At 37.0% G+C, this 18,462-nt stretch overlaps 1 protein-coding gene across 1 annotated transcript in view; it reads right to left on the minus strand.

The window, feature by feature from the left end:
• Positions 1-424: 424 nt before the first annotated feature.
• The window catches only part of LAP3 (leucine aminopeptidase 3), a 28,542-nt gene continuing 10,504 nt past the window's right edge, over positions 425-18,462 (minus strand). The window contains exons 7-13 of the mRNA XM_043973455.1: positions 17,591-17,749; positions 13,198-13,322; positions 10,495-10,583; positions 9,355-9,457; positions 4,852-4,931; positions 1,700-1,809; positions 425-988 (exon numbers count right to left, since the gene is read on the minus strand). Of these exons, the coding sequence (XP_043829390.1) occupies positions 790-988; positions 1,700-1,809; positions 4,852-4,931; positions 9,355-9,457; positions 10,495-10,583; positions 13,198-13,322; positions 17,591-17,749 (865 nt within the window). The 3' untranslated portion in view covers positions 425-789. The remainder of the gene's footprint in view (positions 989-1,699; positions 1,810-4,851; positions 4,932-9,354; positions 9,458-10,494; positions 10,584-13,197; positions 13,323-17,590; positions 17,750-18,462) is intronic.

Raw genomic sequence — 18,462 nt, forward strand, 5'->3', positions numbered from 1 at the left:
GTCAGACAGATGTTAAGTGGCAGTCAGGCTTTAGACCAGGTGTTCTGGCTCCATATCTGGTACTCTTACTATGCTTTCCATAAAGTTTTGATGGCAGTATAGACAAAACAGTGAGTTGGCCTCAGAATTGAAGAGGAATTAGGACAAAAGCAGTGAACTGCACCATCTTGGCTATTTCAAACATAGCCATGTTTGTGCTTGGCCAAAGAATTTAATTTTATGGTTGATCTGTTTTGGGCTATCTTAATGTACTAATGTACAAATTTATCAGAATCATGCTGAGGCCCCAAATGATTAAAATATTAAAAATATTGTGAGCTAATCTAATTATTTTGGTCATATGAGGCCAAAAATGAGAAGCTAATTAATTGCAAATCATTAGATTCAGAGTCTAAAGTATAAAAATAAACCACAACAAACTCCAGAAAGCATATAAAGATGAGTTTATTGCTTAAGAACAGTGCATAGTAACTTTGTTCATGGTTTCTTGTAGCAAATCAAAAATAGTGTTTTACCTCTTAATTCAGTTACATAAATTGGAAGGTCATTACAGTTTTTTAAAACAATCAAAAATTAATTTATAAAATCTTTTTTAAAAATCTGTTGTTAGGTCCTATTTCAGGTTTACCTCTCATCACTGAATCTTTGAGGAGAGTAAAGGGGATGTATTCATGATCCTAGCCAAATATTTCATTTTATTCCAGGTTTAGGAAGCCATCATTAAAACATGGTTTTAACCCAACTATCCAATTTATTAAGATGAAGTAAGAGAATTTTAAGATCAGTATTTCACTGAGAATTTTCTTTGTCTTTACTCATTCGAACCAGGAACTCTGTCAGGGTCCTTGTAGGCCTTCCTGACATTCCTTTCTTCAGATATGGAACCTCATCTTTATTTGTCATCACTCCTGCTATATCCAAATGAGCCCATTTAGAATGAGTTACAAATTCCTTCAGGAACGCTGCAGCTGTACAAGCTCCCCCAGATCTGGAAAGAAATTCAAAATTTAAAGTTTAGGTAATTACATCAACACTTAAAAAATCCATGGGTGAGGTGCGAGTATTCTATCAATGCACATGCCAAACTCTATGGCTTAGTAGATGATTCTTCATGAGCCACTACAGTCAAAAACAAAATCAAATGGTGGTCAATCTTCTAGTGATTAGTTTCTTCAAACTTAATTAGGCTGGGCCCCAAGGGATAAATACATCCATATCTGATGCCTTTATAGGTTGAACCTGGCAGAGTTTATATTATAACGTCGAGAACCCAGGGGATCTAGCAGGCTAGACCAGGGGACTTTGTCAGGAAAAATATTTAACCCCCCAAAAATATAATGTATATAGGGACAATTCTTCTGTGAAGAGACTCTCCCCCAACTCTGTGTGTGTATGTGTGTGTGAGTGCTCACATGTGTTTAATATAACATATAAAAACAGCTAAATTCAAAAAATAAAATCTAACTTAAGAGGTTATAGAGAAATCGTTTTACAATATTCATTTTCAGAATTGATCTAAATGGTAAAGAAAATTATTATGGCAGATTCTGATTTAATTACTAGTTGCAGTATACAGAGAAAAGCTACTAAACTAATGAGATAAAAAAATACATTCTTTTAAAGGAACAAAACAAAGTATAATAATTTTAGTAATTTGTTTTGCCATTAGTAAAGCCATAAATGTCAGCTAGTTACATACCTGTATTTCCCAATATTATTAATATCAGCAAGCTGACAATCTACAATCTGTCTTGTATAATGTTCAAAGAGAGGCATCCTCCACATGCGGTCCCCTGTTTCAGTGCTTGCCTGGAGAAGAAAAAGATATGAGTGCTAAATGCTGAAGGTGCATGAGCTTAATAAGCTTATTACATGAGATAAGATATGAATTACTCAAAGGGAAATGTTATTTTCCATGTTAAGACTAAGTACACAACACTAATGGCAGAAGACTATAAATTTGTTTTCTTGGAGGTAACATCATAGAGGACAACAGTCTTCTACAAAATGGCCCTTGGTGAGACTATCCAAGAACAAAACCCTCCTGTTCCTTTTGTGTAAATTACCCAATTTTAAAAATAAAAATGCACACGTTTTAAAAAATATGAATCAGAATTCTGGAAGATCATTCCCCGAGGAGTATGACGGGCTAGCAAAGAGTCTGAAGAAAAATGGGTGAGTCTGAAAACCTAGGCTGGGAAATGCTACATATTTTATAGAGCTCAGAACCAGTTTGCAGATGAACTTAAAACATTTCAGATAACAAAAACATCACTAAAGAGATCGAGGGCTTTGAATTAGGAAGAGACGGGGTCTACCTGCTCTCTCAGAGTGAAGTGCTATACAAAGAACACTCAGGGAAACACGACCTCAACCACTGAGGCCACACATTGTGTTGCTAACTTTTTTTGGGAAGGAATTTGGACTTGTGTCCTCAAAAGCGGTATGAACACATGGTATGGAAGCTCCCTCCACTGTTGCTGATCAGTTACTTGTCTATATCTGATAATCCTTTAGAGCTGCCTGAGTCCTGGTATGGATCAGAGGCAAGACCAAAACCAAGGCTGATTATCTATCCATACCATGCTGTTTCTCAATAACAACTACAATCCTTGGTTTTAGAGTTAGAAGTGAGATAGTCCAAACCCTCATTTTACAGAAAAGGAAACTGAGACCTAGCAAAAACAAATGACTTATCCAAAATACAGAGGTATTCACTAGATCTCAAGGCGTGAGTCCAACCCCCCCCCCTTCCCTCTGCTGCCTCACTTTTAAGGTTTACACAGCACTTGCTTAACAAACACCATAAGGAAGTAGTTCCAAACATTATGACATTTTACAGTTGACAAAAATTGAGGCTCAGGGAGGTAGAGACTTGCCCATGGTCTACAGCTGCTCCATATGGGAGCCCGAACTTCAGCCCAGCTCCCTGTGTCAGAGCTATAGAAGTGAGACATCTAGAAGGTGAGTTAAGGGTGGCCTGAGGTCTAGGAGAGGGATTTCTGTGGCCAAAAGAGCCAAGGCAAACAGATTCTGGGAAAGACTGAAGATCCCAATAAACCCAAGAGGCACACCAACCCAAATCTAACTTGGCCTAGAAGTCTGAGTACTATTTACCTGAGAGAACGTTGAGGTTAGAGAAAGGCAGAGGTCAGGTGCTCCGGTCCCTCACCTGTAGTTAAACTTAAGTCAGGGTCAACAAACTATGCTCTGTAAATACAACTTAATTCTATGCTTTTTTGTTGATTTGTTCTCTCTTAATTGGGGAATTAAAATTTTGAAAAATTCCCATTTTATTTCAGGTAAACTAGGAACAAAATGATCTTGTGGTTCCACAGGCTGGATAAGGCATGAGCTCAGTGCCTTCTGGAGGCTGAGTGGCAGCAGATCAAACCAGTTCCAGAGCTAAAGAACGCAGGTGGAGCTGGAACAGAGAAGACTGGAATGGGAGGGACTAAGCTGGCAGCACTGACTAGACTCCTGAAAAATACCAGGCTCAGGAAATCATGGGTGAGTTCCCACAGGACAATTCTGATATGATGTTCCTATGTGCCTCAATAACATATGAGAACATTACACACTTCACAATTCCTCTGATGCACAGCATAGAAGGGACCAGGAGTTCCTGACAAGAGATACCAGGGCAAGAAAAACCGTGGCACAGACCACCAAATGATCACTTTTGCCCTCTGAGAACCAGCTTAGCGAAGATGGTTCTTTGAAGTATTGAAGTATAATTCAACAGACTGAATCATATGCAATCCTATGATTTAGGTTAGAGACCAAGGACTTTTGCTTAGTAATAACTGAGCATCATTCCTGATCATTATTAATCCCCTTGTCAGCAAAAAATAATCTTGGGGGGGCAGCTAGGTGGCGCAGTGGATAAAGCACCGGCCCTGGATTCAAGAGGACCTGGGTTTGATTCTGGCCTCAGACAATTGACACTAGCTGTGTCACACAGGGCAAGTCACTTAACCCTCATTGCCCCCCCCCCCCCCAAAAAAAGAAAAATCTTGGCACAGGTCATCATCAGTTGGCTAATGGATAAACCTTTATTCCCTATACTATTATTTAATGATCAAATTTCAGAAAGTTATCCTGACAAGCTATGACTAATATAAAGTACTCCTTGCTTATTAGGAGCTTTAAGCTGTACCTCATTAACCATCATAGTCTAAAACTAATGGGAAGAGAATACAAGGGGCAGATCATTCCCACAATTCTGATTTATTTTGTCCACATGGATATTCTGTTGATGCAGATCACAAACCCACTGAGTTCAATTCTGGCCTCAGATACTCATCAGCTGTGTGACCCTGGGCAAATCACTTAACTGCACTGTTTGCCTCAGTTTCCTTAGCTGTAAAATGGGAGAAATAATAGCATCTGGCTCCCAGGGTTATTGTGAGAATAAAACAAGGTATTTGCAAAGTGCTATATGAATGCTAGCTATTATTAGCAGGACTATACCATGTATGAACTGCTGATTAAAAACAAACAAACTCCAACAACCTGAAAGTCAGTAGTCTGTGATGAGCCGGGCTGATCCTCACAGTGCAAACCGATAGCCCATTTCCCAACCTGTACCTGAAATCTTTCCGACATGGTAGAATCTGCCAGTTTACATTTCACTAGACCAGCAACCCTTATATAAATCAAGCCTCCAGGCCATGGTGAAGCATTAGAAGACTTTAGGAGTGGTTTTTCCTTTTCTTTTCCATTAAAAATCATTTAATTTAGTCTGTTATGGTAAGTTTTTAACTTAAAGAGAAAAAGTCTTACACAGAGTATGGAAACAGTGTATTTCAATCAGTACTATGCAGATTATTTTTTTAGATCAAAAACTACCTCAAATAGTTTAGTCCACAGCCAGGATGAATTGGTAAAAACTCCAGTGGCACCTGACCCCAAAGCAATGTCCATGGCTCCTGTAAAAAACCAAAAAATCCAAAAGTTCTTTTTTTAGTCTCTGGAAGGGGCAGGGAACTACTTTGAGTTGAAGTCTTCATTTATATTTTAAAAACAATTCCCCTGCTACTACCTTGCATCGAAGTCTAGACTTTTAAAAAAACTCCTGGATCCTGAAGTGGGGTGAGGGTATAGGAGAAGAAAAAACTATTAACTTTCAATCTAATGAAGTCCCTTAGATTGCTTCTCAGACAACTGGGGAACAGCTAAAAAAATGTAAATATACGTAATAAACAATTATTGTACTGTAAGAAATGAAGACGATTTCAGAAAATCCAGGGTAGTGTGAACTGAGACACTGAAGTCAATACAACCAGGAGAACAATATATATAAGGACAACAGCACTGTAAAGAAAAACAACTTTGAAAGCCTTAAGAACTCTGATCAATGCAGGACAAACTAAGTCTCCAGAGGGCCTCTCATAGAGTGGGCTACTACCCATCTCTCAACAAGAGGTGACAGACACAGAGAGCAGAAAGGGACTTAGATTTTTGGACATGATTGCTACGGGAATTTGTTTTACTTGACTGTGCTGATTTGTTATGAGTAACTTTCTTTTTTTTTCTGTTTTCAATGGGAAGAGGGTCATGAAAACTTTTTTAAATGCACAGAAGACAACAGAATAAAGTTCAAAAGGAAGCACAGACAAGCAGTAAAGTTTTAGAAAAGTAATGGGCAGAATTTAATATATTTTAAAAAGCCAGCAGTAGAAAACGTCAGTTTCACAGAGAATCCTCTTTTAGTTTTCTGGTATGTGTATGAAAATGTTTTTTGGTGTTTAAGTTAATAATTAAAATATGAAGATGGAAAAAACATCTTTGGAAAAAAATTTATTGGTATTTAACTGAACCATATTCCCATTTTTTGGTGTAACTATATTTTTTGATTACATTTTGCTATCAGAAATGTATTTAGGATACTTTTCAGTGAATCAACAACATTTACAGGTGTTATGCAAACCTCTAAGGAATTATGTATGGTCTAGTTAAGTCACATGTAAAAGAAATACACAATATTTAAGTCTGTTACTGGCAGATTATCTAGTTAGTGATTATATAGATTCATTTCGTCTGCCTGATACATAATAAACACTTAGTAAATGTTTGTTAACTTGACATTTTTTTTTGTTGTTGTTCTTTTGCTATGGCCATAGCAAATTCCCCAGAGGAAAGGAGAAATTAATTTATACCTGACATTTTTTAAAAATTGACTTAATAATACAGTGTCTAATGCTTTACAATTTACCAAGAACCCATTATCTCATTTTGATCTTAGAACAATTCTGCAAAGTAAATAGAGCAGGTGATATTCCGCATTTTTCAGAGATGAAGAAATTAAAACTCAGAGATATTGACTTGACTTGGCCAATGTAATGGCAGAAGTGGCCCCATCAAGAACTCAAACTCACACTTCTGAAATAGATTGCATCACACTACATGGACCTTTTACAAGAAAATTAAGTCAAGAAAAACCCAAATCCTTTCTCTTACTGGTTTGTCTACTGTTTCACATGATAAGGGACTGTATAATTTAAGAAAATAACTACAGATACTTATAATACCAAATTAATAGTTCATGTAGAACAATGTAGCAGTTAGTGCCTAATTTTTAAACTTAATAAATTTTGTATGGTCTTGAGTAACAAATGCTAGGTTATCCAGTTTTTGGCTCTCTTCTCTAATATTTTTGGAAAAATCCAGAGTCAGTTGTAATGGTTCAAAAATATCTTGGCAATATTGATCAACTTTTTACAAGGTATTAACAAATGAATTTTATATGTTCTGCCATTTATCCTCAAAATATTTTTTTGAGGTAGAGAATAGATATCATTAGCCCCATTGAAGTATGATATAATAATCTTAAGAATTGTTATGGAAAAGTAAAATGGAACCAGATTTGAAAATCAAATGGATTAGGATCTTAAGACCTCACTCCTAAAACAAGATCTCTTTGAAAGAGGGGAAAAAAAAATGTATAAAAGTTGGTATATGCAAAACTGCTCATAAGATGTATTTAGCTTTTATATGAATCAGACATGGGGCAAAACGTGTAATTTATATTTAGAGCTATAAGGTAATAGAAACTAGGAGATAGCACTTCAGTGCCCTACATCAAATTAACAGTAATCTGTGTGCTAAAAGTAATGGAACATTATCATTAATAAATACTTAATGAAAACCCGAAGGAGGCTGGGTACTCAAGGGCCTACTGTGTACTTCAACAAATAGGATCAATTATTTTATATCCAGTTACAGAGATAGTACTATTGAATGATCCATAATTTTCAAGGAGGCAAATCTGACTATGTTAAAATGAAGTGGTCAGACATCATAATTATTAGGACTGATTCATACCAAACCTCCAATAGATTGAAAGATTAAGTAATGTGGTACTAAGGTTGAGTAATACTGGTATTACACTACTCTCACCTATCATTAATTGAAAGGATGCTTGTTAAATAACAAAGTAAATATAATCTATAAGTTTCTATTACAAGCTATTATACAAACATGCTCTTTTAAATAAAGCTTCATTTGAATTTAACCAAGTATTCTAATAGGAAACCCTTCTCAGAAGTAGTATCTGTGTTCTATAACATGTGTTCCAGGTTATCTATTTATGCCTTTGTTCTACTAGTACTTGTCCCATTTCACTGACACACAACATTGGCCTCAGTCTGCCAATACTGTTATTCCTGAAGCATCTCCCAACTTTATCAAGCAAGAAAAAATTATCTGTAATAAACAGTGACCTGGAACATAACACCTTTAATTATTCCCAATGTTTTGTATAAACCCATCTTTTTATGCTGTTTTTGATTTTGGGAGCATGCATCTCTGTTTCCATGTATATGTGTCAACATATTCCTTTATAAAGAAGATAGTACCACTAAGTTAGTGTTATTACCTAAATATATATAAAGTAATATTATAAATTGGGAAATACAGTAGGGAAGGGATTTGAATTACAGTTCTGACACCCCAAAGTGGACATGTCTCATAACTTCTCACTATACTCAAATCTACTAATTTTCATCTTATATTCTTATGGGCCATCATTCTGACAGGCTGACATTTTTTTTGGATCTGTCATCTACAACCAATGTGTTAGCTGTCATTCCCAGCTTTGCACTATCTCCAAGTTCAATAATATCCCATCTATACACTCATCTAAGTCAGTCATGAAAACATTCAAGAACAGAGTAACATGGATCAACCACTGGGACATTTCACTGGAGACTTCTCTCCAAGTGGACATTAACTGAAGTCTTTGCATCTGGTCATTCATCCAATACAAGATCCAACTAACATCATATAGACTAACTCTTCATCTTGTCTAAAGAAGATAGTATGTGTGCCTTTGTCAAATGCTTTGCTAAAATCCAGGTAGAATATCTGTAGCCTTCTTTTGATCTAACCATCTAGACACCTCATTTCAAAAAAAAAAAAAAAGATCTGAGTGAATCTGTGGCAAGACTTGGTTTTAAGAGACTTATGTTGGGTTTTAGTGGCCCCGATTCCCTCGCCATGCTCTTATTAAGTTCTAGAATTATTGAGGAATCAAACAAAAACTCCTTGGTTTAGTTTATGCTCCACCCGCTTCCTGTTTTCAAAAAAAACAAAGCAAAACAAACAGTATCACATAGTTTCTGTTTCCTGGAACTTGAACAAGTTCAAGAAACCAAACAGTGAGTAGAGCTAACAAACTCTAATTTCTGGATGTTATAATTAAGACACAGCCATTGAATCTATGTAAGTACAAAGTACATATATGGTTAAACATATCAAACTCATTATTGAGAGAGTAGTAACAAAGAATGTAAGTTCAAGGATGACATGACTGTTATGGGGAAATTTATGACATTACTAGTAATTTGGTTAATTATACCTACAAGACAGTTCCTTTACAATTATCTTGTAAGTTAGATAATGTAGTAAAACTGTCCCAGTTTTTATATATGGGGCTCAAAGAGTAACTGTGCATGGTCACACAGCTTAAAAAGTAACAGCATAGGGAATGAATTCAGATTTCCTGACTCCAAATTTGACACTCTGAACTTCTGATGACTACATTACTTCTCTCCTTTTTTGAGTAGTTCTTACTAAAAACATCTGTTGGTATTATTTTCCAAATAATGTACGAGATTGATGACTGATCAGATTATTTTTGTGTTCTGACACTAAAGGCTAAAAACTTTAAAATATCTCTAATATTAAAAAATCTAGATATTTTAAAGATGATTTTGCTAGAAAACTGTCAAACATAAATGCTAATTTCTTTTCTGTTAAGAGTGATCTTCTAAGCATAGACTGTATGCATTAAATAAATAAAGCCAAGTAAACTCTTCTTAAAGAAAGTAAGGAAAAGGATAATTTTGTTACCTGTTAAAGTTGCAGCATTTATTATAACCTTTGGGTTAAATGTGTGGGCATAACAGAGAGCATCAGCTAATATGAGCCTTCCCTCAGCATCTGTATTATCAACCTTCAGATAAAAGAAAAGGAAAAACCAAGACTCAATTCAACAGACATTTATTAAGCACCTATTGTTTGTAGAGCAACATGCCTGTGCTGGGTAGGTAAAAGACTGGACAAGACACAATCTACGCCCCAAGTCTGCAGCCTTATAAGGGACCAAAACTCATGAACTCACTAGAATCTACAATGGTCCTTTAGGGAACCTCTGGTTCAATGCTAGAGAAGTTAACTGACCTGCCCAGGGTCACACAGCTAGTATGTGTCAAGTGTCTGAGGCCGGATTTGAACTTGGGTCCTCCTGAATCCAGGGCCGGTGCTCTATCCACTGCACCACCTAGCTGCCCCTTCATTCCAACATCTCGAGAAAAAAGTTAATATCAAGATCTTCGATCTTGAAATAAAAAACATCAAGATGCAATGTTATAGTAAGGACCAGTCTCACTCCTCACAGTAAAACAACATGTATAAATGATCTATATATTTCAGCTATGTTCCTTTTCTTCTAAAAGGAGACAAACTGAGAGTGGAAAGAGAGATCTGGTCACAGCCAGCTAGCATCCACACTTCAGTGATGTTTGTCTGTATTATTCTAAAATAAAGGTAACTTAATAGCCCAGGTTCATTTAAAATGAACAGGATCACACAACAGCTCAAGTATCGCGCTTTGGGGCTTACAAAGCACTTCTCTTACAACACCAGTGCTATTACTGTCATCTGCAAAATGAGGAACCCAAGGCTCAGGAATGTTATTGGACACAATCACAACACCCCTAAATGGCAGAGCCAGGATTCCCTGCCCTCAGCCTTCCCGACCCCCCACCCCCCACATTTTCTTTCCAGTAAAAAGTGACTGCAAAGGCACACTAAACTGCATGAGAGGTAGGACTGGGAAGAGATGAGATGATGAAGAATTCTGATTCTGAGAAGATCTGCACCAGGGTAGATTTGCAGAATGCTTTACATTTTTCCAAAGCATTTTCACACCCCTGCATAATTCATTCGATGATCTCTGAATCATGAGGTGCAGCAAATGGATGCAAATACCTGTATCGTTTTCCCATTCTTCGCCCTAACAACATCTCCTGGTTTGTTTGCCTTCCCACTGGGCATATTTTCACAAAGTGGAGCCAAACCTGAGGGGAATCAAACACACACACACACACACACATACATAATGAGCATGCTGTTAACTTCACCAAAAGGATGCAAAACTATACATAGAACAACTCAGACAAGTTTCCTTTGTGAGGGGATTGCCCACTAAGACACTACTACCTCTTCCGTTCTATCATCAGATAGTTTTCACTTGAGTAAATCTCCAACAGAAAAGGTAGTGATGTTCAAGGCTTTTGTAAAAGTAAGCTATCTGCTCTTTAAATCAAGTTATCCGCATAACACAACACAATTGATCTTAGGAATGAAAAAGGAGGGCTGCTTGCCTAGGAAGAAGCTACTGGGCAGCCAGAAGAACTTTTAAAGCCTTTTCTCAAATCAGCAATAGCATTTATTAATCACATAGTAAATACTTAGTATTGCAGTGGGTAGGAGCAGGAGGCATGGGGGTGGGGGTGGGGGTGACACGGGAGGCAGCAGGAAGAGAAGATAGCAAAAAAGCAGAAATTCGGCTTCTTGGGGCAGCTAGGTGGCACAGTGGATAAAGCACCAGCCCTGGATTCAGGAGGACCTGAGTTCAAATCTGACTTCAGACACTTGACACTTACCAGCTGTGTGACCCTGGGCAAGTCACTTAACCCCAGCTGCCTTAAAAAAAAAAAAAGGAAATCCAAGTTCTTGGATCTGAGGAGCTTAGGATACCTCAGCAAAGACAACTATTAACATATATTAAACAAAGCAAAAGCACTGTAAAGCAGTTCCTAATGAAGCACATGGCCTTAAAATGTGGTGACAAGAACTGAACTTAATGCTGCAGGTGTACTGACCTTAAGATATATGGCAGTAAGACACAGTACAGTAGGAATACTGTCTCCTCTATTCTGGGCATTATAACACTCAATGCAATAGTAGTTATCCCTTTCACATTGTAACTTTTCCCATTGTGGTTTCGCTATATCATGGATCAACATAAGAAATTAAATGGGAATTTTGAGAGAGTTTTGTGGAAGTTGCAGACAATACGGAAAAAATTTAGAAACTCAGAAATGCATGAAATATATGTATAGTATTCTATAACATAAATACATTTTCTCTTTTAATACCTAATAAGTCATACTATTTTGGTACAAATGGAGGGCCAAAACATTTTACACAGATTTTCCAGATCATAGGGGTGCCATGTACCTAACCCCCAAGATGTAATAACCATAATAACTTTTTCAGTGACACACTACACTGTTAATCCATGATGGGTTTGCAGTGTACTAAGTCTCCCTAGATATTTTTGAGAGCAATGATCTAACCCAGGACTTCTTAAACATTTTACCACTTGCAACTGCTTTTTGCTTGAGAAGTTTTTATGCGACCTTGGGTATACAGGTATAAAAAATAGGTAAACAGAAATTTTTTACTGTTGCCAAATTTTTCATGACCCCCACATTCAGTTACCTGACCCCACATGGGGTCACGACACACAGTTTTTTGTTTTTTTGCAGGCAATGGGGGTTAAGTGACTTGCCCAGGGTCACACAGCTAGTAAGTGTCAAGTGTCTGAGGCCGGATTTGAACTCAGGTACTCCTGAATTCAGGGCCAGTGCTTTAACCACTGTGCCATCTAGCTGCCCCACAACACACAGTTTAAGAAGCTAGGATCTAACCAAACCTTTCACATCCTAGACTTTGGATAAAGTTTATTTTTTTATTCAATAAATTTTTTTATTTTATTTAAATCATTTCAGAATTTCTCCCAGTCTCCCTACCCTTTCTCCTCTCAGAGAGCCATCCCTTTAAAAAAGAAAAAAAAAGGTTTTGTTTTTTTTAAAGGTTAATGAAGATAAAAGAAAAAGAGGAAGATGAGAACAAACCCAGCAAATCAAGATGAAAAAGTTTGAAAACATATGTGACATGGAGTGGGAGTGTCTTCTCATATCTCTTCCTTGGAGTTATGCTTATTCTTTTGTAATTTTGTAACATTCACTTTTAGTTGTTTTGTGGTTGCTCTTTCCACTTACATTGTTGTAAAAGTAGAATTTTTAAATCCAAGCAAATAGCTACATTTATCCTTCTTCGCTTTCACCTTATTTGGCTTAACCCACCCTTCTAGCCCAGCAAGATCATTAGAGTTCCTGACTCATTATTGTTAGCCATCTTTCTTCCCATCTTCATTTGCAAATGTGAAAAGCCTGATTTCTAGGCCTTCATCAAGTGCATTGATACAAAGCTCTATGAACACAGGACCTAGGATGTCTAAGACTACTGCACTAAAAACCTCCCTCCAAACTGACACCAACCTATTAAATATTTTGGGTCCATTCCATCTCCGTTTTTTACTGCTGAGGTAATTTTGGGCAAACTACCTCTCTTTTCTAGGGAGCCGTTTCTTTATAAGAAGAGGGAGCTGGACTGAATGACCTCTGACATCTTTCCCAACTCTAGATCTAAAATCCTACCCATACCGTCAACTTTCATCTTGATTCAGTGAGCTCCCCAAAAATCTTTGCAACTGCCAAATCGGCAATGGAACCTTCCACCATTTTTCACTTATTTATATAACCAGCACAATTCACACAAATTCTCCAAGACACGCAAATATTTAGAAAATGTTCCTATTCCTTTCCCCCACTCCTGACTCACCAATAAGATTAAGTGGTAAGTTTAGAGTTGCTGCTGTGATGATAGTTGAACATATAGTTGCTGCCCCTCCCATGTCAGCTCTCATGAGATCCATGTTTGCAGAAGGTTTGATTGAGATGCCACCACTGGTGAAAAACAGAGAATAACATTAATGATAAAACCGGTCTCAACTGTAGAAAGATGTGCCCAATGTTACTATCTGAAAATAACCTTCAAAATTCTTCTTTAAACATTATACAAGATACCTGACCAAAATAATTTAGAATCCTTGCTTAAAAGACATTTAACTTCTTTTAATTTTGTCATGATCAACAAGTAACACTCTGAAAAGCATCAAGACTGTTCTTAAAAAACACTACAGAGTGTCTGGTTATGGTAAATCAGAATACTACTACTGTGTATCATAAAAAACAATTGTTTCCTTTAGAGAATTCAAATTATTTTTTACTATTATATCATTAATCCCTCAACATTACCTATTTTTTACCTTTTATCTCATTAACCTTATATACTATTTCACTTGGTGATCTCATCCGCTTCCTTGGATTCAAGTATCAGCTCTATGCTGCTGATTCTTAGATCTATTTACAATGCTAACCAACAGTTTCACATCTCCAACTACCTACTGGACACCTCAAACTGGATGTCCCATAGACCTCTTCAATTTGGTGTCTAAAACTGAACTCGTTACCTTTCCCCTTCCTCAAAAAATCCTTCCTTCTTTCTAACTCTCCTATTTCTCAAGGGGACTTCCAGCTTCCTACTCACCCAGGCTCACATCTAATGCGTTGTCTTCAGCTCTTCACAGCTCACCCCTCATAGTCAATGTATTGTCAAGTCTTGTTGATTTTACCTCTGTAACATCTCTCAAATACGCCTCCTTCTCTCCTCTGATACTGAGTCCACTCTCCATTCAACTGTCAAAGGGATCTTTCCAAGGCACAGGTCTGACCAAGTCATTGTCTTCCCCTCTCCAATAAACTCCAGTGATTATGTAACGGCTCCACAATCAGCTACAAAACACTCTATGTGGTTGGTGTTGAAAACCCTTCCTAACTGCCCTCCCAATCTTCTTGTACCTTATTCCCCATCACAGACTTTATGATAGAAGTCTAATGCTCCTTAAACAAGACCCTCCATCTCTCAATTCTATATTCCCACTGGCTTTTCCCCTTGCCTGGAATGTTCCCCCTCCTCGATTTTGTCTCTTGGCTTCTTTCAAGTCCCAACTAAAATCCCATCTTCTATAAGAAGTCTTCCTTCTGCTGATACTCTCCAAATTATCCTGTAGATATCTTGCTGTGTCCTCGTTTGCATTTCGTCTCCTTTGTTAGGCTATTAGCTCCTCAAGGGAAAGGGATGCTTTTTGCCTTTCTTTGTATCCCCAGGGTTAGTACAGTGCCTGGAATACAGCAGGTGCTAAATAAATGCTTGTTGACTGCTGACTGATTCAACATCCTAAACAGACCAGATTTATCTTATCACTTATTTTATGGAAGTAGTCCAATTATCCAGCTGAGAGTAAATTGGGCATGGAAGCTTTGCACAGGATGACGAAAGAGGAGAATTCATCTCACTATCTCCTAAGAAAGCAGAATATGAATGTTGTACCTGTTACACCTCAGCAATGCCTACAAGGGAATGTTGTAACGAGAATACACATCTAAAGGGTAAATTATCAACCCAAACAAAAATCTAAAGGACAAGAACCAATGATCACGTTACCAAGTAGCACAATGAGGAAGGACTAGAACCTACCCTCATACAATCTCTTAGTGATCATTTTAACTCAATGGAAATGAAAAAGGGGAAACAGCATGTAAGAGGATACTAGAGAATGTTACAATTGGATCCAGTTCAGGTACCAAGTTCTCTACATAGTTAATTTCCTCCAGTTTGCTAACCTGGAAAACTAGGCTCATCATTCTCACTTAGGTCACAGGCATGGTATGAGAACTAGGCGACCAAGAAGCTAGTTTATGATTCTTAGAATTACAAGTGCCCAAAATACCAACCTAAAGGACTAGTAACAAAATGTGTGACAGAAGAAAAGAACTTCCAAGAGAGAATGCACTGATTTCTACTTTCTCTTTACTGTGATGCAGTAGAAAGGGCAGTAGGCTTATTGTGAGTAGAGATCTGGGTGACACAATGCTGTACTTAGCACACAACAGGTATTTAAATAAGTGTTTGTCTGCTAGCTACTAGCTATGTGACCACAATCTTCCTGAGACTCACCTGTAAAATGATGATAATAATACCTAAAGTATTTACCTCTCAGGATTGTTGCATAGACCAAATCCAATCACTCATATGTAAAAGACACTGCAAATCTTAAAGGGCTCTATAAATGTCAGCTGCTGCTCTGATTATTCTAAGAGATGACAATTTTATGTCTCAAAAGATAAAAGCCAAGAAGAGAATTACTAAGTATTTCATTTGACAAAATGACAAAAGTGAAGAACTGGTTGGTAAAGCAGAAATGGTGAGCAAAGTGACATTAATTATCTCCTTAGAACTCTTAAAAGCCAAACAAGAGAACACTGGACAAAATGATAACTACTCTATACTTGCAGTGCAGGGGAGTTCAGGATGAAGAGCACCTAAATGGAGAGAGCTTTAACAAACTTTACTGCTGCTCACAAAGGGAAGAGGGGAACGGCTGCCAGCAGGGGCTGTCTCAGTGCATGGCCTCTAGGTCCACTCTGGGTAACACAGAGGAAGCCTATCTACACTCCAAAGCCCATCATAACAGGGCTCAACCTTATGTATTATTTCAGACAGTGTGATAACGATGAGACTGTCCTATTATCTATAGAACCAGGAAAGTGAGAGTATTTTCTAAATTACCTAACAAGGAGGAAAAGTGAAGTAGAAATGAGAAATACAAAACAGGAAACTTAATCCTAAGAGTTAACATTCTTGCAAAGAGGTTGAAAAGAGTTAATGCCCTCAATAATCTCTGGGTTAATTAGCCTTAGCATACCTGCAATTGGGGGAGAGGGGAGGGAAGGAGGGAGGAGTAGGGATGGCAGGTTTACACTAGATAGGTATGATCCAACAGCCAAAGATTCTCAAGAAAAGACAACAGAGAGCAGACTCTCGAAAATGAAATTCTTCCAAAGAAAACCATAAATAATCCTGATGAAGAAAAGCACATAAGATCTTTGCATGGGTCATATTTTCATACTAGACTATAAGCTCTCAGAAGGGCATGTATCACATTCTATCTAAACATTACCATCATCTCAGTGACTGTCATAAAAATTTGTACACAGCAAGCACTAAAGGTTTGTTGAATGAATAGAGAAGGCATCTAATGAAACCTGTGTGACAGCAATGAACTCATACTTTAAAAGGATTACAAGTGGAAAGAAGGTCACAGAACCACAAACTAATACAAGAGTGTCTGGGAAAAACAAAGAATAGTGTCAAAAAGTCCAGAACCCAGAATAGTTGAATTTTAAGAACACTGCAGGGGCAACTAAACAGTACAGTGGATAAAGTACCAGCCCTGGTTTCAGGAGGACCTGAGTTCAAATCCGGCCTCAGACACTTTACACTCACTAGCTGTGTGACCCTAGGCAAGTCACTTAACCCCAACTGCCTCACCAAAAAAAAGAGTACTATTAGCTATATCCAAAGGCAAATATAGAACAAGAAAAGGATAATATCCATTGCTTAGAATGTAAAGATTTTTAAAAAAATCACATTAACTTCCATTTGGCTTCTGTTGTGTCACTCAAGAAGAATGATTTACAAACTGGAAAGTATTCAAACAAACAAATAAACAAACATGGTGAAGCGGTTAACAATGCCCAGGGTGGCAAGAGAGTATATCAAAAGCTTCCTTAAATGAGTTTAGGCCTCTTCATGCAATTGGTTTCCAGCAAGATTCTAGAATGAATTTTAAATTTTTAAATAGATGGTGTGTAAGCAATAAAAAAAGCAGAGTGATTACTAGGAACCAGTATGAATTCACCAAACATAGGTCTTGCCAAACTAACTTTTCATTTCTTTTTTTTTTTTGAAACTAATTAAATTAGTAGGTAGATCAGAAGAATAATCATAGCACATTTCAATTTCAGTAAGGAATTTAAGACAATTCCTCATTATGTCTCTTTTGATATAATGGAGAAAAGTAGATTGCTAGGAAATTTATAGCTTTTTAAGTAATTTTCCCTCCCAAAGTCTGATAAATCAATGTCTAAAACATTCTGGTGTACCACGCTGACCTGTTCTTGGCTTTGTCTTATTCAAAATTTTTATGAACCTACACTGGCAAAAGTACAGACCTCTCCCTACACCAATGAAATCCTAAATCCAATCCAAAAAGAAAAAGGGCACAAAGCATTGTACTTTGTTCACTCTAATACAATGGCTGTAAATTTACCTATCAAAGGTGATTCCTTTTCCAACAAACACTAATGGTGAGTCATCTGCAGTAGGACTGCCTGTATAGTGGATTTCTAAGAAGACTGGTGGTTCTTCAGACCCTTTTGCCACGCTCAGGAAGGCTCCCATTCCTTGCTCCTCAATCCAAGATTTGTTCCTGTAAGGAGGAAATACAAGAAGGAAATCAGAATAAATGAACTTTATTATTTTTGTTGCATGAGTTGTTTAAAAATCTCAATGTATAAATGTACTGTCTAGATTTAATAATAACACCTAAAATATACATTTATTTTAAGACTGTAGTTTCTCAAATCCCAATGATTTCCTTTAGATTTTGGGAATAAAGACTTATATTTCCACAATTTCTACCCTAAAGCAGAAGGCAGAAGATCCCCTGAATTTTCTCATCTGCAAAATGTGGGAGCTAAGTTAGATGAAATCTATAGTAATTATGATTATCATCTATGTATACAGATATAGCTCAACAATAATAATGATTTATCACCACTAGTCTTTTCTGTGGTATAGAAATTTCAGGTCGAGGTCTCTTAATTTCTTGTCCTACTCAGTAACAGGATATTAAGCCAGAAAGGGCAAAAGTTAGACACATACATACCAGTAAGTCCCATAACTTACGAAATATTCCTTCACTTTACTTCACCTTCAGTGGCTGAGACATTTAAAAGTAACACACTGTACTTAACTATTAATTCTGCAAAACTATTAATAATATATTATTACCTAATGAGGAAAAGCCTTTAATCTTCAAGAAGAAATAAAGTAAATATACCCTATATATGTATATATACATATGCATACACACACAAGGTATGATTACAAGTCACTTAAAAGGAAATAAGGAAACAATGT

The sequence above is a fragment of the Dromiciops gliroides genome, chromosome 6, assembly GCF_019393635.1.
Source record: "Dromiciops gliroides isolate mDroGli1 chromosome 6, mDroGli1.pri, whole genome shotgun sequence".
NCBI classification, from domain to species: domain Eukaryota; kingdom Metazoa; phylum Chordata; class Mammalia; order Microbiotheria; family Microbiotheriidae; genus Dromiciops; species Dromiciops gliroides.